The 25,788-nt window shown below is 43.6% G+C and overlaps 1 protein-coding gene across 4 annotated transcripts in view; it reads right to left on the bottom strand.

The window, feature by feature from the left end:
• LOC130366811 (matrix metalloproteinase-21-like) overlaps window positions 1–25,788 on the bottom strand; it is a 63,507-nt gene that overhangs the window by 5,410 nt on the left and 32,309 nt on the right. For all 4 annotated transcript variants that reach the window (XM_056569179.1, XM_056569182.1, XM_056569180.1 and 1 more), the window contains exon 4: window positions 11,699–11,840. In XM_056569179.1, coding sequence (XP_056425154.1) covers window positions 11,699–11,840 — 142 coding nt within the window. The remainder of the gene's footprint in view (window positions 1–11,698; window positions 11,841–25,788) is intronic.

Raw genomic sequence — 25,788 nt, 5'->3', positions numbered from 1 at the left:
CTGATAACGTCCTTCCTGCCAGCCGCCATTTTGGGGAAGCCCACTACAAAAGACGCAACACACAGCAATCTCTTCAGTCTGCACAGAGAGCCGGAGAGTGCAGACATGGCGGAGAGCAGCGTTCCACGTGGTGAAGTTGGCAAAATGGCAGCGGAAAAGCGGAAAGTTGTGACGGTCGCAGCCCGACTTTTCCGGGAACTTGCTGACCGTCTGCAGAGGTTGTCATTGGACGAAGAGGGGGCCTGCAATCTTCCCCCACTGCCTGATGATGATGACGATTGGTCAGACACACCTCCAACGGAGAGTGCAGGGAGGTGCATCGCCGGTGAGATTGTCCGCTCACCACAGAACTTGGGGCTCGTGGGCCGAGATCCCATCGGAGGAGTCTGCAGTGAGTACCCTGCCAGAGGTGGCCTATTCTTCCTCCTCCAGCCCTGAGGTCATATCTCGATCAAGCTCACCAAAATTGCTGCAATGGGTGTTCGGAGATGAGCCGGAGCTGATCGAGTACATGCACAGAGTACTTCAACCATTACCTGGGAAGTCACTCCCACCAATCCCAACTGCAGAAAAAGAAAGGGCCCGTCAAGAAGCCGAGCTGGCCGAATTGATGGAAAAGCTAAAGGCCCGACACAAAGAACTCTATGCCCCCAAGCATGTGCATTTGCCCCATGAAGAGAAAGTACGGTGGCAAGAAAACACCAAAGGAATGGAGGCATTGTACATTTGTAAATGGGATCACCCCCGAGAAGGGGAGGAGCCATTAGAAAAAAGAAGAGCAACTGTGGCCAAGTTCAACAAGGTCAGAGGTTATGGGACACTCCTTGACTGCCACACTGGGCAGACCATCCTCGTAAACCGGCGAGCAGTGCAAAGACCATATCTCCATAAGAAGTTCTACACCTTGGAGGTGGGTGAAATTGTGGAGTACACCCCCGTCCAGAGCCTTCGTGGAGAATGGGCTGCAGCGATCACCAGACCAACAGCCCCAACACAGCTTCCCTTCAAATATTTTCCGTCAACTGATTGGGAGTCCGAGCCCTTCAACTTGAGGCCGAAAAGGTCTGCTCCTAAAGCCTCCACCAGCGTACCCAAGGAGGAGGAGCCTCAACAGCCAAGTTTATCATCTTCTATGTACAGCAAAGAGTCAAGTTCATCGTCTTCTATGTACAGCAAAAAATCAAGTTCATCATCTTCTGTGTACAGCAAAGAGTCAAGTTCTTCATCTTTTACAAACTGTCGAGAGTCAAGCTCTGCTCAAGTTCAGGAAAGTAAGCCCAAATTGCGGGCACCAAAGACCGTACCTAGACCCTCTCGGAGCAATGAGAGTTTGTCTGTTCCAGAGGTACCAACGCACGTACCTAGGCCCTCTCGGAGCAATGAGAGTTTGCCTCCTGCACAGGTACCAACGTATGTACCAAGGCCCTCTTCTGACATAGAGAGTTTGCCTGCTTCCAGGGTACCAACGAAATAGTCATGTGTCCATCCTAATTTGGAGATGGTACTCAAGCCCTATTGCCCCACTTTGATCCCAGCTAGAAAGCCTGTGTCCCCTTCTAATGCTGCCATCCACCACTCCATCCTCACCAATGTGGTGTGGCAAAGCTATGTCAATTCCAATCCTGCCCCTGATGTTCTCAGATACAGAGGAACCCAGAGAGGCACTAGAAGAGTGAAGAGGAACATCCTCTAAAGAGACTCTAAAGTAATGTCAGATTGTTTCTTGTTTTAACCACTTTCATTTTGCAGCAACCAAGTTCAAGAATTGTGCCTAGCAGGACTGTGCTAAGATTGTTCCAGTTCAAAGTTCAGCAACATAACCACTAAGCTTGTGCCTGACTATTAAGTCAAGAAACTCCCGGCTGAGTTGTGGTTACCTTTCCCTTCCATGAACTCTTAGTGTAGGTGGACTGCTGATCCTTACACGCCACTTTGTATATTTCCCTTTGAGTGGACTCCTAGTGTAGGTGGACTGCTGATCCTTACATGTCTGTTTTATGTATATACCAGCAGCTTTGTAAGAACTCTTATGCTAAATGTTTCACTTATCAGGTGAATGCGCCTGAACCATGTTGGAGTGTTCATAATTGTGTAAGTCTGTATAGTAAATATGTATATGGTTCTTGTACACAGGAAGGTATCCTTGTGTCTGTGTACATAAAAAATAGGTAAGGGTTGTACATAGAAAGATAGTCTGATATCTATGTACATAAAAAGTGAGTCAGAGCTGTACACAGTAAATATCAATGTACTGCACGTGTACACTCAACACTAAAAACGTAAATAATTCTTGTACATACAAATGTATAAAATGCTAAAGGTGTTTTAGTAGTTACTTAACAGGTGACACCCTGGCTCCTCCGAGGGTAGTATTATTGCCGTCGCCAATCGCTAGCACCTGTCTCAACAAAAATAATAGGGAAGATTGCCCTTAAAGGGGTATTCCAAGCAAAACATTTTTTTATATATATCAACTAGCTTCGGAAAGTTAAACAGATTTGTAAATAACTTCTATAAAAAAATCTTAATCCTTCCAATAGTTATTAGCTTCTGAAGTTTTCTGTCTAACTGCTCAATGATGATGTCACGTCCCGGGAGCTGTGCATGATGGGAGAATATCCCCATAGGAACTGCACAGCTCCCGGGACGTGAGTCATCAGAGAGCAGTTAGACAGAAAACAACTCAACTTCAGAAGCTAATAACTAGTGGAAGGATTAACATTTTTTAATAGAAGTAATTTACAAATCTGTTTAACTTTCCGGAGCCAGTTGATATATAAAAAAAAGTTTTGGCCTGGAATACCCCTTTAAAATAGTACTTGCACACATAGTACCTTAACTAACTGACTTAAATGTACTACTTCAAGTTTCTCTAGTACATACACCAAAGTAAATAACTCACTTAAGAAAACATTTTAGGGATTGTAGCCTATTGATATCCAATTCATGTCACTGTTAGGTACACTCGTACTTCTTCTCCTTCTTTGCGTGTGTGAGATGCTCTGCCTGGCCAGTAGGTGCTCTTGCGAATATAGAATTAAACACATAATTCTTAAAGTAACCTAGGTAGGTTATGTGAAGTGCTCTAGGGGTAAGTAGCGTGTAGCCGATAGACCCTAGCAGCCAACCTTACTGTTACCTAGTTTCCGGCTAGCCAGTATAACTTTCGTGTACTAACAGGTAACTCATTGTTGGCGAATAAAATGTGTGAGATAATAAAAATGTTTAGTCAGCTTGACGCTAAAAGTATATAGAGCTGTACTAATGTTTAATTAGCCTCATAAAATGTGTAGAGAGCTAATAAAAATGTCTTAGGAGCTAGTAACTAGATGTCAGATAGCTGCCTAATTGTATAGTAAGTTTAATGGAATGTCTAAGAAGCTAAAAACTAAGGGTTAGATACAGCATATGTTTGCTATGGGGATTTCCTTTTACCCTGGACAGTTCCTAAAATGGACAGAGATGTCAGCAGAGAGCACTGTGCTCATGATGTCAGCAGACAGCTCTGTGTTTCAAACGGAAAAGAATTTCCACTGTAGTATTCAGCAACTAATAAGTACAGGTAGGATTAAGATTTTTTAATAGAAGTAATTTACAAATCTGTGCCGAAACTTCTCCTTTATCAGGACTTTCACTAACACAGGTTCTGCTTGGCTTGAATTATATTGCAAAAATTGTATCACTTAAGCGTATTGCAACAGTTTGATTGACAGATATAACGGCAGTGTTTTGAAGAGATCTACACCTTTACAGGATATATTTTGGATTAACATATATTCTCATTGGATTTGTTAATATTTGATTTCTTCTTTTTAAAAGATTTGGACTTTGCTTTACAGGACATTCCTACTAAATATTTTTTGTGCTACATCATCCTAATTTTTTGTGTTATATTATCCTTTGTTACAGGACAATTTTTATCACAAAGTATTTCATTATTTCTGATATTTTTTATGTTTTATTATTTTTTCTTTGCTGCAGGATTATTATAGGATTATTTTACATATATTGTAATTATTATGACTATAGAGGTGAACCGCATTATTATATTATCTTAATCCATATTGTTTTATATATTCTCTGAAGCGTGCCTATATACCGCAAGGGCCCTGCGGCAGGCAGACTTCTAGAGATTTTTTTGAATTGTGTAATAAATACTACTATTTTGAACTGGCTTTATAAAAATTAATTATCACCAGATATCCATTACACACTCATTCGTGAGTGGAACAGTGAGGACTGATCTTTTTACATTTTTTACTTTTCTCCCTATCCTTTGAGTGAAGGAAATCAGTTAACCTCGTGTTCCTTAGTGTGAGCTCCACGTTTTTTTTAATAATTTACAAATCTGTTTAACTTTCTGGCACCAGTTGATTTAAAAAAAAAAAAAGTTTTTCACCGGAGTACCCCTTTAAAACGATTCGACTCCCACCTACCAATGCGCTTGATTAAATCAGGACCCAGCACCCACTGAGCCGCCTCCGTCGCCGCGCCTATGCAAAAGGAGTGCGAACTGCACAATGGCCAGCATCCCCCAAGCACTTGCGGAACACCGCCGTAAATTGGAAGCACGACAAAAAAAAAAAAAACGTCCTAATGTACCAATAGGGGGCCCAAACCAGAAGGACGTACCACCAGAAAATCCTGGTAGCACGCCACAGGACACAGTCCAGACCTCTCCAAAGGCGCCAATCAAACCACCACCCCTTTACCCAACTGGTCCGTCTTGGAGCGGCAAACCAAACACTCCAAAGCCCCATCCACGACTCGTACGTCCGACAACAACAAACCCCCTGCCTTCCGCTTAGTAGGAGCAACCAGCTCTGATATACGGAACGCCCCGAAAAAAGCCAAGGCAAACCCCAGGCGAAACAGAAGAACTTCAAACTCCAAATCCCCGGGAACATTTGGCCCAGCAGCTGAAAGGACACCGGCCTGCGTGTGTCCCTCCGAACCGCCCCTTTTCGAAAACCCTGCACCGTCTGCCAGACCAGAAAGAATTTTGTAACGTCCGGCAGCCATCTAGCCTTAAACCATAATGCAAGCGTGGACAAGTGGCGACCCCACACAGATGGAGAAATACCCACACAAAAAGCCCTGCCAATATAGAACAACATAGCAGCCTCCCACTCAGAAACAGCCTCCCCTAGCGCTAAGCGCCCAACCAAAGCCTCCCAATCAACCCACCACCGACTATACGCAGCCCAGGGAGCCCCACTCACAGACCGGCCGACCAGACCCATCGCCACAGCTACACCAGACTCCACAGCCAAGCAGGACAAGGGACCACATTCTCCGCTGCCTCCGGCACCAACTCACAAAAACATTCCCACTGAAAACAAGAGAGGACATCAGCAACATCATCAACAACACCGGGAACATGCATGGCAACAAATTGAGAATTGAGCTCCAAACCCCTCAACACCAGTCTGCGCAACAAACAGACCACAGGCAGGGAATTCGCCGACTGTCTATTAATGGCTTGCACCGCTCCCAAGTTATCACAATGGAAGCAAACCTTCCAATTGCGAAACGACTCCCCCCAAATTTCCACCACAACAATAATGGGGAACAATGCCAACAGTGCCAGATTCTTAGTGAGCCCTGCCATCCGCCAAGCATCAGGCCACCTCCCCGCACACCACTGTCCCTGCAGATAAGCCCCAAAGCCACAGCTCCCTGCTGAGTCTGTGAACAGACACAAGTCTCCACTAGACACCGGATGTCCCATGACCACTGACCGACCATTGAGGCAGCTCAAGAATTCCTTCCATACCTTTAGATCAACCCGCAGATCAGCGGACAGCTTTACAACTTCGACATGGGCATTATCCGGCAGGCAAAATAAGGCCAACCCAACAACACCTGCACCTCCCTCAAACGCAACTTGCGAGCCCGACACCCCTGCTCCACTGCTTTCAGCTCGGAGACCTTATCCTCCGGCAACCAGCATTCAATAGCTACCGTGTTTATCACTATCACTATATCACTCTGAGCCTTCCATTTTTTCCGGGGACAAAGGGACCACGAACCAGCGGGCCACCCACTCCAAAACCTGCAGCAGGATCGCACAGACTCTAGACCCTGCCAGGCCGATAAACAGAAAATTCATCCAGGTAATGAAGCATTGAGTCAATCTGTGACTCCCACTTCACCACCCATTCCAAAAACAAACTAAACTGCTCAAAATAGGAACACGAAACCGTACATCCCATGGGCAAACAGAGATCCACAATGTACCGCCCCTCTAAACAACAATCCAGCAAAGAAAACCTCGACCTCCTTCAACAGCTTTTCCACGACCAAATCAGGGCGGAAGAAAGCCGAAACCAAGTTCCGCACAGGCCCCACCAAACCCGTGGCTGAACTCGGAATCTGAAACCCTTCCAAAAAAACCCACGCAACAATTATGCCGCCTCCCTATTTGGATACAGATCTAAAAAGGGGGCCATCCTTCCCACCATCACCGGAGTTGCCCCTCTTGAAGTCAGAATCCCCACCCTTTCCTTTGTCTTTCTTAAAGCAGCGGGACAGGCCGTGATTGCCCCCACACCCGGAACACTCATGCCGGCACTCTGCCCCGAATTTGCAAGTCCTATTGTTGAACTATAATTAACCAAACCCCAGGGCCGTAGCCTGGGGTGCAAAACACCTAAATTTTCTCCCCCCTAAAACATAACTTTTAATAGTATATATCTAAAAAGTAACAATTCCAGAAAGTGATAATTAAAAATGCAATGTCACATGGGAGAATAATAGTTATTGGGGCAACATGGCTCCAGTGTACAGGGCTCTGCAGAAGCCCAAACTTCCCAATTGTGACACTAATTAAAACACAAAATTGCCGCCTCTACATGTTTCGCCGTCACACGGCATTCTCAAGAGGCAATATGTGGCAACATCTATTGTTGAACTGCCAACAAACTCCCTTTGGGGTAGGAAAAAAGGGAAAAAAAGAAATACAAAAGCGACCCTGGTGAAGTATGTCAGACACAGGTGTGGTATTGCTGGTTAGAAACACTCACCCTGTAGTGTTGCGCTAAGAGCACAACATCTATAAGCGTATGTAGGTTGCAATGGGGTCCTGCAGCTTGGTTCCCCCGATCCCAGGAATGTTCTGGTCCGGTAGTATAGTGGCAGGCAAAGGAGAAGGAAATGTAACTTTTCAAAGCGCCCAACCCCATTAGATTCAATTTCCTTCGCCTTTGCCTGCTACCAAACTCCCTTTGGCATGCTAGCCATCCGGGCAGCTCCCGAGCCGTCGACGCCATCCCAAAAGGACTGAGGCCCACCACTAGGAGCGACCATGAGCCCCATCCACAAACCAATATCCTTATGATCCCACCTCAAGGAAGGCTGTACAGCCATCCACTGCCTAAACTGCTCATCATAGCGCAACCACGCCGCCCCCCCATAAACGTGGTACGCCTCACCTGTGCAATCCATATAACAAAAAAGCCCGGCAAAGGCTAAGATGGCAAAAGCCTGCAGCCAATTATCAAACGACCGCGGAATCAATCGATACCGTCACCGCTCCTCCTCCTTCCCCCTCTTCTTCCCCTCATCCACCTTGACTCTGTCCAGATTAAACTTTTCCAGGGGCAGCTGAGAGAATATGTCCACGTATTCCCCCTTCCAAATTTTTTCCTGCTCCTCAGCCTTCAGGTGCGACCCTAGAGGGCCCTCAAAGCAGACGTACACTTCCCCCTGCGCAGCATCCTCCAACCGCACGTCCCCCCCGGCCCCAGAGCCATCAAGATCCTGACCCCCCCCCCCCCCCCAAAGCCCACCCACCGCGCCAGGAGGGGCCAATGTCGGCACTGCACGAACCTGCTCATCCGAAAAACCCACTGCAGCAACAGCACCCGAGGGCCCGCTGTCCCCGAGGCCCACAGCAGCTGTCAAAGCAGAAGACCCCCCAGCCTAGGGCGCAGTAGGTTCCCCAGCACCTGCCCACCCCACCGTTCTGCCACCTGAGACGATCCCTGCAAAGCCTGTACAGCAGGGGCTTCCTCATCCTGGCCCATCATCCTCGCTGACATCACTGGGGGAGGTTCCAGCCTCCCGCGCAGCACACAGTCTTCCTCCAGCAGGCCCGCCTCCTGCCCGTCCTCCTCTTCACTGGAGACGGGAGGGTCCTCCACCACCGCAGCCTAGGAGAACTCCAGGCCAGCAGGTGACCGTCTCTGGGGGAGCACGTATAGTTGCCGAATGCTGTGCCGGTCTCTGCCGAGCCCCACCGCCTGCCGGAGCAGGGGCATGTGAGCGGGCCGCAATCAAAGGCTCCTCCAGACACCGGGAGGCTGGGGCATCCATACACCGGCCCCTCCGCTCCACCGCACCAGAACAGCTGCTGGCAGCCCCCACAGACCGCCCCCGAGCGGGAGGTAGAGGGGCCCGCAGGTGGATTTACCCACGAGTGCCTGGCACGTGGGGACGAATCCCTGGATAGCCGCTCCGGCGGGCGCGCCAACCTCTAGACCTGGCCCCCAGCACTGCATCCGGCTGCAAGACCACCTGCGAAAAGGAAGTGAACTGCTCCTCCAGCCACCTGACCTCTTCTCATGGCCCCCTCCCGCAGGCGCTGCAGAACTTCTTCCATGGACGCCATCCCTCCGGTAAAAGCGCTTTCGCCAATCTTCTTCCTTGTCCACGTGCCGACTGACTCCCCCCCTTCCTTGCTTGCTCTTAAATACCTTCCTAACTCCTCCTATTCCTCCCCTACTCCTTCCTATGTGCCTTAACCCCTGTTAACCCTTCACTACCCAGCGCATTTTCCCCTGTCATGCGCCTTTCCAGTCTGAGATTCTCCCTTCCAGGGCTTCCTTCCCTTCTGCTGTCTGTAGATGTCGCTGTTGCTCTCTTTTGCTACCTACATGTCTACATGTCAGTGCTTGTCTTTATATTGTCCATACATGTCCTTCCTTGTCTGTTATCATTTATACCAGTCATTGCTTGTCTCTATTTATTTATAGGGGTTTTCCCAGAATGCATGTCTCATTGAGCAAGATTTACTATTGCAAATGTGCCAGTATTCTGGCATAATTTGCACCACAAAAAAATCCACATGACTTTTCCAAATGACCCACAAAATTCCCCATTATAAAGGGGTACTCCAACATCAGGTAAAATAAATTAAAAAATGCTGCAGTGGCATATAGCATTGCTTGCATGTCTGCCTCAGCTCTAAAATAAATTACAACCCATTTTTATTTGCTCTTTAGATTCTCTTCCCATTTCTCATAATCACTGTCTTTCCTGATTGAGCACTGCAGAGGCACTGCAGAACATTTCTCTACTCAGTAGACTCTCTCTCCACATCAAGTCTGCAATAACTGCTGTATTAATTTCCTGTCTGCTCCTCTGCCTGTAGCATTGTTGAGCACATGGCAGCATGCTATGAAGACACCTCATTATTCCATAAGGCTGGGTTCACACTCTGAAAATCCCTAGTGTACACTGTGCAGCAATATCCCACTGACAGCAATAGAATTTTCCAGTACCGTCATTTCCAAACTGAGGTTTTAAAGCGGAATTTCGCTCTGAAATTGCATAGTGTGAACCCAGCCTTAAAGTCTTAAGCAGGAGATACAGGGGCTAGTGGGAAAAGTAACTTATTAATGTAAACTGTGGTCAGGTGTATAGAAGCAGCCAGACTGACCAGATTTTGCACTGAACATGACAATGTGGTGTCCCAGTACAGGACCTTGTCCTGTCCCTGTCTTAAGTCCCCTCAGTTAGAGTCCCTCCATTCCACAGGGCTCTTCTGCAGGGTTTACCCTTTACTCGCCTCGCATAATGCATTAAAGATATAATGTATATTGGTCAATATGTATACAATTATGTACAAAGTTGTATAGTAAAATGTGATGTACCCAGAGTTCTCTGGGTTCAGGACCTCCAGGCTTGACAACCAATGGGATTAGTCCAGCCCCCTTAATATATAAGGGACTGTAGTCTCTTGATTCCTGGATCTAAAGCAAGCACAATCAGCATATCTCAATTCATCGTACCTAGGCCAAAGCCTAAAGAACCAGCAGCCACTAAAACCGTGAGTTATCAAGCTCTATCTACAAATTCCTAGTGACTACTATTCAACTCAAATCCTATAATTAATAGCACAGTGGCCAGCTTAAAGCTCAAGACTACTAGTCTCATCAAAGCCTGTGAGGAACCTGCATCCCGGTTACCTCAGGAGAAACTGTATATTTGTAAAGACTGTTTGTTCAAGAAGTTAAGTAAAACTTCCAGTTATCTCATAAATCCTGCTGTGGACATTCCATTTATCCCCTGCCGTTTTCGGGCCGGTTGGCGGCAGGGCCTTCTATACTAAGCAAACCTCACCCTGGCGTCACGACAAACCAAGGGTTAATACCACCAGACCCTGTAACATCATTGCCTCACCCAGACACCACAACAAGATCAATGGAGGAGCCACAAGAGAAGGAAGGAAATCACACAGTAACATTATATATTGTATATATGTGTGTGCGTATGTGATTTGTTTTCTTTTGTAGGAACAATACAAGGGATTTTCCAAAAAACTTGAAATTCTAGTGTAACGTGACTGTTGCTACCATTGAGTGTATCCTGCTTGTACATGTGAATGTTTGTCTCTATCATTGCCTGTACTTGGCTGAGTAATTTTCTTTGCCTGTCTTTATCATCGTCCATACGTCTGTGCTTGTCACTGCAGGTCATTGCTTGTCTGCATCATTACCATGTACCTATCATTGCCTGGCCGGGTCACTATTGAAGTCATTGGGTGCCACTATTAGTGATATGTACAGATATATATGCTATCTGTTACACCTGCGCTCCAGCCGGACACGCCAACCCTGAGTGCTCTCTGCTTATGTCCCCTCTGCCGGCGGGGCTGAAATTCGCATCGTGGGACCCGCCCACATGCAAATCCCAGCCCGTCAATCACCTCCCTCATCTTCCGCCTCTCCGTGTCCTCGCAGCCCCGGCGCGTGTGCCCCTGCCTCCTAGGGCACGCGCGCCGGAGCTCTCACTCTTAAATGGCCTGTGCTCATTTAATTAAGTGTCTACACCTGCACCCTGTCCTTAAATATCAGCTCCTCCCTTGGTTCCCTACCGGATCTTTGGTTGCCTAAGCCATAGTGAAAGTTCTGTGTCCCTGCTTCTGTGTGCCTGTTCCTTGCTACCTTACCTATCCTGCACCTGTGTTACCTGCCCTGACCTACTGCCATCTTGCCACGTCCTGCCTTTCTCCTTCTGTGCCACTCCACTCCCCAGCTACCTGTGTGGACGAGTCGGGCCAGGGGTAGTGACCTGGGTGCCACCTGCAGCAGCAAGACCATCCCGCTTTGCGGCGGGCTCTGGGGAAAACCAGCGCCATCTTAGATACCGCTCCCTGACACGGCTCACGTCATCATCCACACAGGCCCAAGGGATCCACAACCTGCCGTGAACGTAACACTATCATAGTGGTCTCAAACTTTGGCTCTTCACATGTTACAAAACCACAACTCCCAGCATACCCGGACAGCCTTCGGCTGTCCGGGCATGCTGGGAGTTGTAGTTTTGCAATATCTGTAGGGCCACAGCTTGCTGACCACTGCAATGATCATGAATGCTTGGTTACATTGCCTGTACTTGTCATTGCTTCTACCCCGATCTCCACCTCGGTACCTACTGTCATATATATGATCGCTTGCCTCCTTCATGATCTCACCATAAAGCCGCTGGATATCCCTTCTGTCACCGATTCCCAATTCCAGGCTGCTTTCCTCTGTATTGTATGATGGAGACATCACTGAATCGGCCCGGGTACTGTGAGGTAACCCCAGGACATGTCCAATCTCGTGCACTGCCACCTGTAAGAAGGCATAAGAGGTGACAAACTAGTAGAAGCAATAAAAGAATCTAAAAATGACCCTCATCCCATTATCTAAAGGGACTGTCCTTCAGTCCATCCAGAGCGGAGCTGTCAGGATGTCACTCACTGTCAATAAGGGCCTCCCTATTTTCTAGAGTCCACCCCTCACATTATACACAGTATCTCCCATAAGTGACTCCACCCCTCACATTATATACAGTATATCCCATAAGTGACTCCACCCCTCACATTATATACAGTATCTCCCATAAGTGACTCCACCCCTCACATTATATACAGTATCTCCCATAAGTGATTCCACCCCTCACATTATATATACAGTATCTCCCATAAGTGAGTCCACCCCTCACATTATATACAGTATCTCCCATAAGTGAGTCCACCCCTCACACTATATATACAGTATCTCCCATAAGTGATTCCACCCCTCACATTATATATACAGTATCTTCCATAAGTGAGTCCACCCCTCACATTATATACAGTATATCCCATGAGTGACTCCACCCCTCACATTATATATACAGTATCTCCCATAAGTGACTCCACCCCTCACATTATATATACAGTATCTTCCATAAGTGAGTCCACCCCTCACATTATATATACAGTATATCCCATAAGTGAGTCCACCCCTCACATTATATACAGTATCTCCCATAAGTGATTCCACCCCTCACATTATATATACAGTATCTTCCATAAGTGAGTCCACCCCTCACATTATATATACAGTATATCCCATAAGTGACTCCACCCCTCACATTATATACAGTATCTCCCATAAGTGAGTCCACCCCTCACATTATATATACAGTATCTCCCATAAGTGACTCCACCCCTCACATTATATATACAGTATATCCCATAAGAGAGTCCACCCCTCACATTATATATACAGTATCTCCCATAAGTGAGTCCACCCCTCACATTATATATACAGTATCTCCCATAAGTGACTCCACCCCTCACATTATATACAGTATCTCCCATAAGTGAGTCCACCCCTCATTATATACAGTATCTCCCATAAGTGAGTCCACCCCTCACATTATATACAGTATCTCCCATAAGTGAGTCCACCCCTCACATTATATATACAGCATCTCCCATAAGTGACTCCACCCCTCACATTATATACAGTATCTTCCATAAGTGAGTCCACCCCTCACATTATATATACAGCATCTCCCATAAGTGACTCCACCCCTCACATTATATACAGTATCTCCCATAAGTGAGTCCACCCCTCACATTATATATACAGTATCTCCTATAAGTGAGTCCACCCCTCACATTATATACAGTATCTCCCATAAGTGAGTCCACCCCTCACATTATATATACAGTATCTCCCATAAGTGACTCCACCCCTCACATTATATACAGTATCTCCCATAAGTGAGTCCACCCCTCACATTATATATACAGTATATCCCATAAGTAAGTCCACCCCTCACATTATATACAGTATCTCCCATAAGTGAGTCCACCCCTCACATTATATACAGTATCTCCCATAAGTGACTCCACCCCTCACATTATATATACAGTATATCCCATAAGTGAGTCCACCCCTCACATTATATATACAGTATACCCCATAAGTGAGTCCACCCCTCACATTATATATACAGTATATCCCATAAGTGAGTCCACCCCTCACATTATATATACAGTATCTCCAATAAGTGAGTCCACCCCTCACATTATATGTACAGTATATCCCATAAGTGACTCCACCCCTCACATTATATATACAGTATCTCCAATAAGTGAGTCCACCCCTCACATTATATGTACAGTATATCCCATAAGTGAGTCCACCCCTCACATTATATATACAGTATATCCCGTAAGTGAGTCCACCCCTCACATTATATACAGTATCTCCCATAAGTGACTCCACCCCGCACATTATATACAGTATCTCCCATAAGTGAGTTCACTCCTCACATTATATACAGTATCTCCCATAAGTGAGTCCACCCCTCACATTATATATATAGTATCTCCCATAAGTGAGTCCACCTCTCACATTATATATACAGTATCTCCCATAGGTGACTCCACCCTTCACATTATACACAGTATCTCCCATAAGTGACTCCACCCCTCACATTATATACAGTATCTCCCATAAGTGAGTCCACCCCTCACATTATATATACAGTATATCCCATAAGTGAGTCCACCCCTCACATTATATATACAGTATCTCCCATAAGTGAGTCCACCCCTCACATTATATATACAGTATCTCCCATAAGTGACTCCACCCCTCACATTATATACAGTATCTCCCATAAGTGAGTCCACCCCTCACATTATATATGCAGTATCTCCCATAAGTGAGTCCACCCCTCACATTATATATACAGTATCTCCCATAAGTGACTCCACCCCTCACATTATATACAGTATCTCCCATAAGTGAGTCCACCCCTCACATTATATATACAGTATCTCCCATAAGTGAGTCCACCCCTCACATTATATACAGTATCTCCCATAAGTGAGTCCACCTCTCACATTATATATACAGTATCTCCCATAAGTGAGTCCACCCCTCACATTATATATACAGTATCTCCCATAAGTGACTCCACCCCTCACATTATATACAGTATCTCCCATAAGTGAGTCCACCCCTCACATTATATATGCAGTATCTCCCATAAGTGAGTCCACCCCTCACATTATATATACAGTATCTCCCATAAGTGACTCCACCCCTCACATTATATACAGTATCTCCCATAAGTGAGTCCACCCCTCACATTATATATACAGTATCTCCCATAAGTGAGTCCACCCCTCACATTATATACAGTATCTCCCATAAGTGAGTCCACCTCTCACATTATATATACAGTATCTCCCATAAGTGAGTCCACCCCTCACACTATATATACAGTATCTCCCATAAGTGATTCCACCCCTCACATTATATATACAGTATCTTCCATAAGTGAGTCCACCCCTCACATTATATACAGTATATCCCATAAGTGACTCCACCCCTCACATTATATATACAGTATCTTCCATAAGTGAGTCCACCCCTCACATTATACATACAGTATATCCCATAAGTGAGTCCACCCCTCACATTATATACAGTATCTCCCATAAGTGAGTCCACCCCTCACATTATATATACAGTATCTCCCATAAGTGAGTCCACCCCTCACACTATATATACAGTATCTTCCATAAGTGACTCCACCCCTCACATTATATACAGTATCTATCTCCCATAAGTGAGTCCACCCCTCACATTATATATACAGTATCTCCCATAAGAGAGTCCACCCCTCACATTATATATACAGTATCTCCCATAAGTGAGTCCACCCCTCACATTATATATACAGTATCTCCCATAAGTGACTCCACCCCTCACATTATATACAGTATCTCCCATAAGTGAGTCCACCCCTCACATTATATATACAGCATCTCCCATAAGTGACTCCACCCCTCACATTATATACAGTATCTTCCATAAGTGAGTCCACCCCTCACATTATATATACAGCATCTCCCATAAGTGACTCCACCCCTCACATTATATACAGTATCTCCCATAAGTGAGTCCACCCCTCACATTATATATACAGTATCTCCTATAAGTGAGTCCACCCCTCACATTATATACAGTATCTCCCATAAGTGAGTCCACCCCTCACATTATATATACAGTATCTCCCATAAGTGACTCCACCCCTCACATTATATACAGTATCTCCCATAAGTGAGTCCACCCCTCACATTATATATACAGTATATCCCATAAGTAAGTCCACCCCTCACATTATATACAGTATCTCCCATAAGTGAGTCCACCCCTCACATTATATACAGTATCTCCCATAAGTGACTCCACCCCTCACATTATATATACAGTATATCCCATAAGTGAGTCCACCCCTCACATTATATATACAGTATACCCCATAAGTGAGTCCACCCCTCACATTATATATACAGTATATCCCATAAGTGAGTCCACCCCTCACATTATATATACAGTATCTCCAATAAGTGAGTCCACCCCTCACATTATATGTACAGTATATCCCATAAGTGACTCCACCCCTCACATTATATATACAGTATCTCCAATAAGTGAGTCCACCCCTCACATTATATGTACAGTATATCCCATAAGTGAGTCCACCCCTCACATTATATATACAGTATATCCCGTAAGTGAGTCCACCCCTCACATTATATACAGTATCTCCCATAAGTGACTCCACCCCGCACATTATATACAGTATCTCCCATAAGTGAGTTCACTCCTCACATTATATACAGTATCTCCCATAAGTGAGTCCACCCCTCACATTATATATATAGTATCTCCCATAAGTGAGTCCACCTCTCACATTATATATACAGTATCTCCCATAGGTGACTCCACCCTTCACATTATACACAGTATCTCCCATAAGTGACTCCACCCCTCACATTATATACAGTATCTCCCATAAGTGAGTCCACCCCTCACATTATATATACAGTATATCCCATAAGTGAGTCCACCCCTCACATTATATATACAGTATCTCCCATAAGTGAGTCCACCCCTCACATTATATATACAGTATCTCCCATAAGTGACTCCACCCCTCACATTATATACAGTATCTCCCATAAGTGAGTCCACCCCTCACATTATATATGCAGTATCTCCCATAAGTGAGTCCACCCCTCACATTATATATACAGTATCTCCCATAAGTGACTCCACCCCTCACATTATATACAGTATCTCCCATAAGTGAGTCCACCCCTCACATTATATATACAGTATCTCCCATAAGTGAGTCCACCCCTCACATTATATACAGTATCTCCCATAAGTGAGTCCACCTCTCACATTATATATACAGTATCTCCCATAAGTGAGTCCACCCCTCACATTATATATACAGTATCTCCCATAAGTGACTCCACCCCTCACATTATATACAGTATATCCCATAAGTGACTCCACCCCTCACATTATATATACAGTATCTTCCATAAGTGACTCCACCCCTCACATTATATATACAGTATATCCCATAAGTGAGTCCTCCCCTCACATTATATATACAGTATCTCCCATAAGTGAGTCCACCCCTCACATTATATATACAGTATCTCCCATAAGTGAGTCCACCCCTCACATTATATACAGTATATCCCATAAATGAGTCCACCCCTCACATTATATACAGTATCTCCCATAAGTGAGTCCACCCCTCACATTATATATACAGTATCTCCCATAAGTGAGTCCACCCCTCACATTATATATACAGTATGTCCCATAAGTGACTCCACTCCCCACATTCTATACAGTATCTCCCATAAGTGAGTCCACCCCCCACATTATATATACAGTATCTCCCATAAGTGAGTCCACCTCTCACATTATATATACAGTATCTCCCATAAGTGACTCCACCCCTCACATTATATACAGTATCTCCCATAAGTGAGTCCACCCCTCACATTATATATACAGTATCTCCCATAAGTGACTCCACCCCTCACATTATATATACAGTATCTCCCATAAGTGAGTCCACCCCTCACATTATATATACAATATCTCCCATAAGTGAGTCCACCCCTCACATTATACATACAGTATATCCCATAAGTGAGTCCACCCCTCACATTATATATACAGTATCTCCCATAAGTGAGTCCACCCCTCACATTATACATACAGTATATCCCATAAGTGAGTCCACCCCCCACATTATATATACAGTATATCCCATAAGTGAGTCCACCCCTCACATTATATATACAGTATCTCCCATAAGTGAGTCCACCCCTCACATTATATACAGTATCTCCCATAAGTGACTCCACCCCTCACATTATACATACAGTATATCCCATAAGTGAGTCCACCCCTCACATTATATATACAGTATATCCCATAAGTGAGTCCACCCCTCACATTATATATACAGTATATCCCATAAGTGAGTCCACCCCTCACATTATATACAGTATCTCCAATAAGTGAGTCCACCCCTCACATTATATGTACAGTATATCCCATAAGTGAGTCCACTCCTCACATTATATATACAGTATATCCCATAAGTGAGTCCACCCCTCACATCATATACAGTATATACCATAAGTGAGTCCAGCCCTCACATTATATATACAGTATCTCCCATAAGTGAGTCCACCCCTCACATTATATATACAGTATATCCCATAAGTGAGTCCACCCCTCACATCATATACAGTATATCCCATAAGTGAGTCCACCCCTCACATTATATACAGTATCTCCCATAAGTGAGTCCACCCCTCACATTATACACAGTATCTTCCATAAGTGAGTGCACCCCTCACATTATATACAGTATCTCCCATAAGTGACTCCACCCCTCACATTATATATACAGTATCTCCCATAAGTGACTCCACCCCTCACATTATATATACAGTATCTCCCATAAGTGACTCCACCCCTCACATTATATACAGTATATCCCATAAGTGAGTCCACCCCTCACATTATATATACAGTATCTCCCATAAGTGACTCCACCCCTCACATTATATATACAGTATCTCCCATAAGTGAGTCCACCCCTCACATTATATATACAGTATCTCCCGTAAGTGAGTCCACCCCTCACATTATATACAGTATCTCCCATAAGTGATTCCACTCCTCACATTATATACAGTATCTCCCATAAGCGAGTCCACCCCTCACATTATATATACAGTATCTCCCATAAGTGACTCCACCCCTCACATTATACATACAGTATATCCCATAAGTGAGTCCACCCCTCACATTATATATACAGTATCTCCCATAAGTGAGTCCACCCCTCACATTATATATACAGTATCTCCCATAAATGAGTCCACCCCTCACATTATATATACAGTATCTCCCATAAATGAGTCCACCCCTCACATTATATATACAGTATCTCCCATAAGTGACTCCACCCCTCACATTATATACAGTATCTCCCATAAGTGAGTCCACCCCTCACATTATATACAGTATATCCCATAAATGAGTCCACCCCTCACATTATATACAGTATATCCCATAAGTGAGTCCACCACTCACATTATATATACAGTATCTCCCATAAGTGAGTCCACCCCTCACATTATATACAGTATATCCCATAAGTGACTCCACCCCTCACATTATATATACAGTATCTTCCATAAGTGACTCCACCCCTCACATCATATATACAGTATCTCCCATAAGTGACTCCACCCCTCACATTATATACAGTATCTCCCATAAGTGAGTCCACCCCTCACATTATATATACAGTATATCCCATAAGTGAGTCCACCCCTCACATTATATATACAGCATCTCCCATAAGTGAGTCCACCCCTCACATTATATATACAGTATATCCCATAAGTGAGTCCACCCCTCACATTATATATACAGTATCTCCCATAAGTGAGTCCACCCCTCACATTATATATACAGTATCTCCCATAAGTGAGTCCACCCCTCACATTATATATACAGCATCTCCCATAAGTGAGTCCACCCCTCACATTATATATACAGTATATCCCATAAGTGAGTCCACCCCTCACATTATACATACAGTATATCCCATAAGTGAGTCCACCCCTCACATTATATATACAGTATCTCCCATAAGTGAGTCCACCCCTCACATTATATACAGTATATCCCATAAGTGACTCCACCCCTCACATTATATATACAGTATCTTCCATAAGTGACTCCACCCCTCACATCATATATACAGTATCTCCCATAAGTGACTCCACCCCTCACATTATATACAGTATCTCCCATAAGTGAGTCCACCCCTCACATTATATATACAGTATCTCCCATAAGTGACTCCACCCCTCACATTATATATACAGCATCTCCCATAAGTGAGTCCACCCCTCACATTATATATACAGTATATCCCATAAGTGACTCCACCCCTCACATTATATATACAGTATCTCCCATAAGTGAGTCCACCCCTCACATTATATATACAGTATATCCCATAAGTGAGTCCACCCCTCACATTATACATACAGTATATCCCATAAGTGAGTCCACCCCTCACATTATATATACAGTATATCCCATAAGTGAGTCCACCCCTCACATTATATATACAGTATATCCCATAAGTGAGTCCACCCCTCACATTATAAATACAGTATATCACATAAGTGACTCCACCCCTCACATTATATACAGTATATCCCATAAGTGAGTCCACCCCTCACATTATACATACAGTATATCCCATAAGTGAGTCCACCCCTCACATTATATATACAGTATCTCCCATAAGTGAGTCCACCCCTCACATTATACATACAGTATATCCCATAAGTGAGTCCACCCCTCACATTATACATACAGTATATCCCATAAGTGACTCCACCCCTCACATTATATATACAGTATATCCCATAAGTGACTCCACCCCTCACATTATACATACAGTATATCCCATAAGTGAGTCCACCCCTCACATTATATATACAGTATATCCCATAAGTGAGTCCACCCCTCACATTATATATACAGTATCTCCCATAAGTGAGTCCACCCCTCACATTATACATACAGTATATCCCATAAGTGAGTCCACCCCCCACATTATATATACAGTATCTCCCATAAGTGACTCCACCCCTCACATTATACATACAGTATATCCCATAAGTGAGTCCACCCCTCACATTATATATACAGTATATCCCATAAGTGAGTCCACCCCTCACATTATATATACAGTACATCCCATAAGTGAGTCCACCCCTCACATTATATACAGTATCTCCCATAAGTGAGTCCACCCCTCACATTATATATACAGTATATCCCATAAGTGAGTCCACCCCTCACATCATATACAGTATATCCCATAAGTGAGTCCACCCCTCACATTATATACAGTATCTCCCATAAGTGAGTCCACCCCTCACATTATACACAGTATCTTCCATAAGTGAGTCCACCCCTCACATTATATATACAGCATCTCCCATAAGTGACTCCACCCCTCACATTATATACAGTATCTCCCATAAGTGACTCCACCCCTCACATTATATATACAGTATGTCCCATAAGTGACTCCACCCCTCACATTATATACAGTATATCCCATAAGTGAGTCCACCCCTCACATTATATATACAGTATCTCCCATAAGTGACTCCACCCCTCACATTATATATACAGTATCTCCCATAAGTGAGTCCACCCCTCACATTATATATACAGTATCTCCCGTAAGTGAGTCCACTCCTCACATTATATATACAGTATCTCCCATAAGTGACTCCACCCCTCACATTATATACAGTATCTCCCATAAGTGAGTCCACCCCTCACATTATACACAGTATCTTCCATAAGTGAGTCCACCCCTCACATTATATATACAGCATCTCCCATAAGTGACTCCACCCCTCACATTATATACAGTATCTCCCATAAGTGACTCCACCCCTCACATTATATATACAGTATGTCCCATAAGTGACTCCACCCCTCACATTATATACAGTATATCCCATAAGTGAGTCCACCCCTCACATTATATATACAGTATCTCCCATAAGTGACTCCACCCCTCACATTATATATACAGTATCTCCCATAAGTGAGTCCACCCCTCACATTATATATACAGTATCTCCCGTAAGTGAGTCCACCCCTCACATTATATACAGTATCTCCTATAAGTGATTCCACTCCTCACATTATATACAGTATCTCCCATAAGCGAGTCCACCCCTCACATTATATATACAGTATCTCCCATAAGTGAGTCCACCCCTCACATTATATATACAGTATCTCCCATAAGTGAGTCCACCTCTCACATTATACGTACAGTATCTCCCATAAGTGAGTCCACCCCTCACATTATATATACAGTATCTCCCATAAGTGACTCCACCCCTCACATTATATACAGTATTTCCCATAAGTGAGTCCACCCCTCACATTATATACAGTATCTCCTATAAGTGAGTCCACCCCTCACATTATATACAGTATATCCCATAAGTGACTCCACCCCTCACATTATATACAGTATATCCCATAAATGAGTCCACCCCTCACATTATATACAGTATCTCCCATAAGTGAGTCCACCTCTCACATTATATATACAGTATCTCCCATAAGTGAGTCCACCCCTCACATTATATACAGTATATCCCATAAGTGACTCCACCCCTCACATTATATATACAGTATCTTCCATAAGTGACTCCACCCCTCACATTATATACAGTATCTCCCATAAGTGAGTCCACCCCTTACATTATATATACAGTATCTCCCATAAGTGAGTCCACCCCTCACATTATATATACAGCATCTCCCATAAGTGAGTCCACCCCTCACATTATATATACAGTATCTCCCATAAGTGACTCCACCCCTCACATTATATATACAGTATCTCCCATAAGTGAGTCCACCCCTCACATTATATATACAGTATCTCCCATAAGTGACTCCACCCCTCACATTATATACAGTATCTCCCATAAGTGAGTCCACCCCTCACATTATATACAGTATATCCCATAAATGAGTCCACCCCTCACATTATATACAGTATCTCCCATAAGTGAGTCCACCTCTCACATTATATATACAGTATCTCCCATAAGTGAGTCCACCCCTCACATTATATATACAGTATCTCCCATAAGTGACTCCACCCCTCACATTATATACAGTATCTCCCATAAATGAGTCCACCCCTCTCATTATATACAGTATCTCCCATAAGTGAGTCCACCTCTCACATTATATATACAGTATCTCCCATAAGTGAGTCCACCCCTCACATTATATATACAGTATGTCCCATAAGTGACTCCACTCCCCACATTATATACAGTATCTCCCATAAGTGAGTCCACCCCCCACATTATATATACAGTATCTCCCATAAGTGAGTCCACCCCTCACGTTATATATACAGTATCTCCCATAAGTGACTCCACCCCTCACACTATATATACAGTATCTCCCATAAGTGAGTCCACCCCTCACATTATATATACAGTATATCCCATAAGTGAGTCCACCCCTCACATTATATATACAGTATCTCCCATAAGTGAGTCCACCCCTCACATTATACATACAGTATATCCCATAAGTGAGTCCACCCCTCACATTATACATACAGTATATCCCATAAGTGAGCCCACCCCTCACATTATATATACAGTATCTCCCATAAGTGAGTCCACCCCTCACATTATATATACAGTATATCCCATAAGTGAGTCCACCCCTCACATTATACATACAGTATATCCCATGAGTCCACCCCTCACATTATATATACAGTATCTCCCATAAGTGAGTCCACCCCTCACATTATACATACAGTATATCCCATAAGTGAGTCCACCCCCCACATTATATATACAGTATCTCCCATAAGTGACTCCACCCCTCACATTATACATACAGTATATCCCATAAGTGAGTCCACCCCTCACATTATATATACAGTATATCCCATAAGTGAGTCCACCCCTCACATTATATACAGTATCTCCCATAAGTGAGTCCACCCCTCACATTATATATACAGTATATCCCATAAGTGAGTCCACCCCTCACATCATATACAGTATATCCCATAAGTGAGTCCACCCCTCACATTATATACAGTATCTCCCATAAGTGAGTCCACCCCTCACATTATATATACAGTATATCCCATAAGTGAGTCCACCCCTCACATCATATACAGTATATCCCATAAGTGAGTCCACCCCTCACATTATATACAGTATCTCCCATAAGTGAGTCCACCCCTCACATTATATATACAGTATATCCCATAAGTGAGTCCACCCCTCACATCAGTGGCGTTGCTAGGGTTGGTGTCACCTGGTGCAGTAGAAAAGGGTGTCACCCCCTCCCCCCAGTAAGTTTTTAGCCTGTTGTGACAGACACCACTGTTGTAGCGCATTGTGAGAAATTCCAGTATAATAATCAGATATACCAGTTGCCACAGAATAGGAAAGTGTTAAAGAAGTTTTCACCATTTAAATATACAGCTCCCAGAATTACTTAAAGGGGTACTCCACTGGAAAACATTTACTTTTATATCAACTGGTGCCAGAAAGTTAAACTGATTTTTAAATTACTTCTATTTAAAATCTTAATCCTTACAGTACTTATAAGCTGCTGTATGCTCCACAGGAAGTTGTGTAGTTCTTTCCAGTCTGACCACAGTGTTATTTGCTGACACCTCTGTCAAATACTGGAAGGATTAAGATTTTTAAATAGAAGTAATTTACAAATCTGTTTAACTTTGTAGCACCAGTTGATTAAAAAAAATGTTTTCCAGTAGAGTATTCATTTATGCAGTGGTAGAGTTATGCTGGGAGTTGTAGTTTCACTGACCTAACTGTAGAACTGACAAGCGACTACAGCTCTGATAGGACATAGTGAGGAGAATACACAATGATATCAGTGACTACAGGTGACGTCTTCTCTATAGTGAGGAGAATACACAATGATATCAGTGATTACAGGTGACGTCTTCTCTATAGTGAGGAGAATACACAATGATATCAGTGACTACAGGTGACGTCTTCTCTATAGTGAGGAGAATACACAATAATATCAATGACTACAGGTGATGACTTCTCTATAGTGAGGAGAATACACAATGAAATCAGTGACTACAGGTGACGTCTTCTCTATAGTGAGGAGTATACCCAATGATATCAGTGACTGCAGGTGATATCTTCTCTATAATGGGGAGAATATACAATGATATCAGTGACTACAGGTGACGTCTTCTCTATAGTGAGGAGAATACACAATAATATCAGTGACTACAGGTGACGTCTTCTCTATAGTGAGGAGAATACACAATAATATCAGTGATTACAGGTGACGTCTTCTCTATAGGGAGGAGAATACACAATGATATCAGTGATTACAGGTGACATCTTCTCTATAGTGAGGAAAATACACAATGATATCAGTGACTACAGGTGACGTCTTCTCTATAGTGAGGAGAATACACAATTATATCAGTGACTACAGGTGACGTCTTCTCTATAGGGAGGAGAATATACAATGATATCAGTGACTACAGGTGACGTCTTCAATATAGGGAGGAGAATACAGAATGATTTCAGTGACTACAGGTGACGTCTTCTCTATAGTCTTCCCTTATCTAATTCAGATGGTACATACCAGCGGGTCCAGCTAAAACTTCTGTAGAATGTGACGCCCAGACGTCTCCTCACTATGTCAGCGCATTCTCATCCTCTATATGAAAACAAGTATTATTATAAACCTGCCAGACACTGTATCCTCTAAATATAATACTACTATACACTACACTCTTTGATTATAAACCTTCCATACACCATACCCACTGAATATAATACCACACACTGTACATTCTGAATATAATACCAACACATACTGTACACTCTGAATATAAATCTGCCACACACCGTACCCACTGAATATAATACTACCACACACTGTACATTCTGAATATAATACCAACACATACTGTACACTCTGAATATAAATCTGCCACACACTGTACCCTCTGAATATAAATCTGCCACATACTGTACCCTCTGAATATAATACCGCCACACACACTGTACCCTCTGAATATAATACCGCCACACACTGTACATTCTGAATATAATACCAACACATACTGTACACTCTGAATATAAATCTGCCACATACTGTACCCCTGAATATAATACTGCAACACACTGTACCCTCTGAATATAAATCTGTCACATACTGTACCCTCTGAATATAAATCTGCCACATTCTGTACCCCTGAATATAATACCGCCACACACTGTACCCTCTGAATATA

This window comes from Hyla sarda, chromosome 4 (genome assembly GCF_029499605.1).
Source record: "Hyla sarda isolate aHylSar1 chromosome 4, aHylSar1.hap1, whole genome shotgun sequence".
Taxonomy (NCBI): Eukaryota; Metazoa; Chordata; class Amphibia; order Anura; family Hylidae; genus Hyla; species Hyla sarda.
This window is presented reverse-complemented; position numbering and strand designations above follow the sequence as displayed.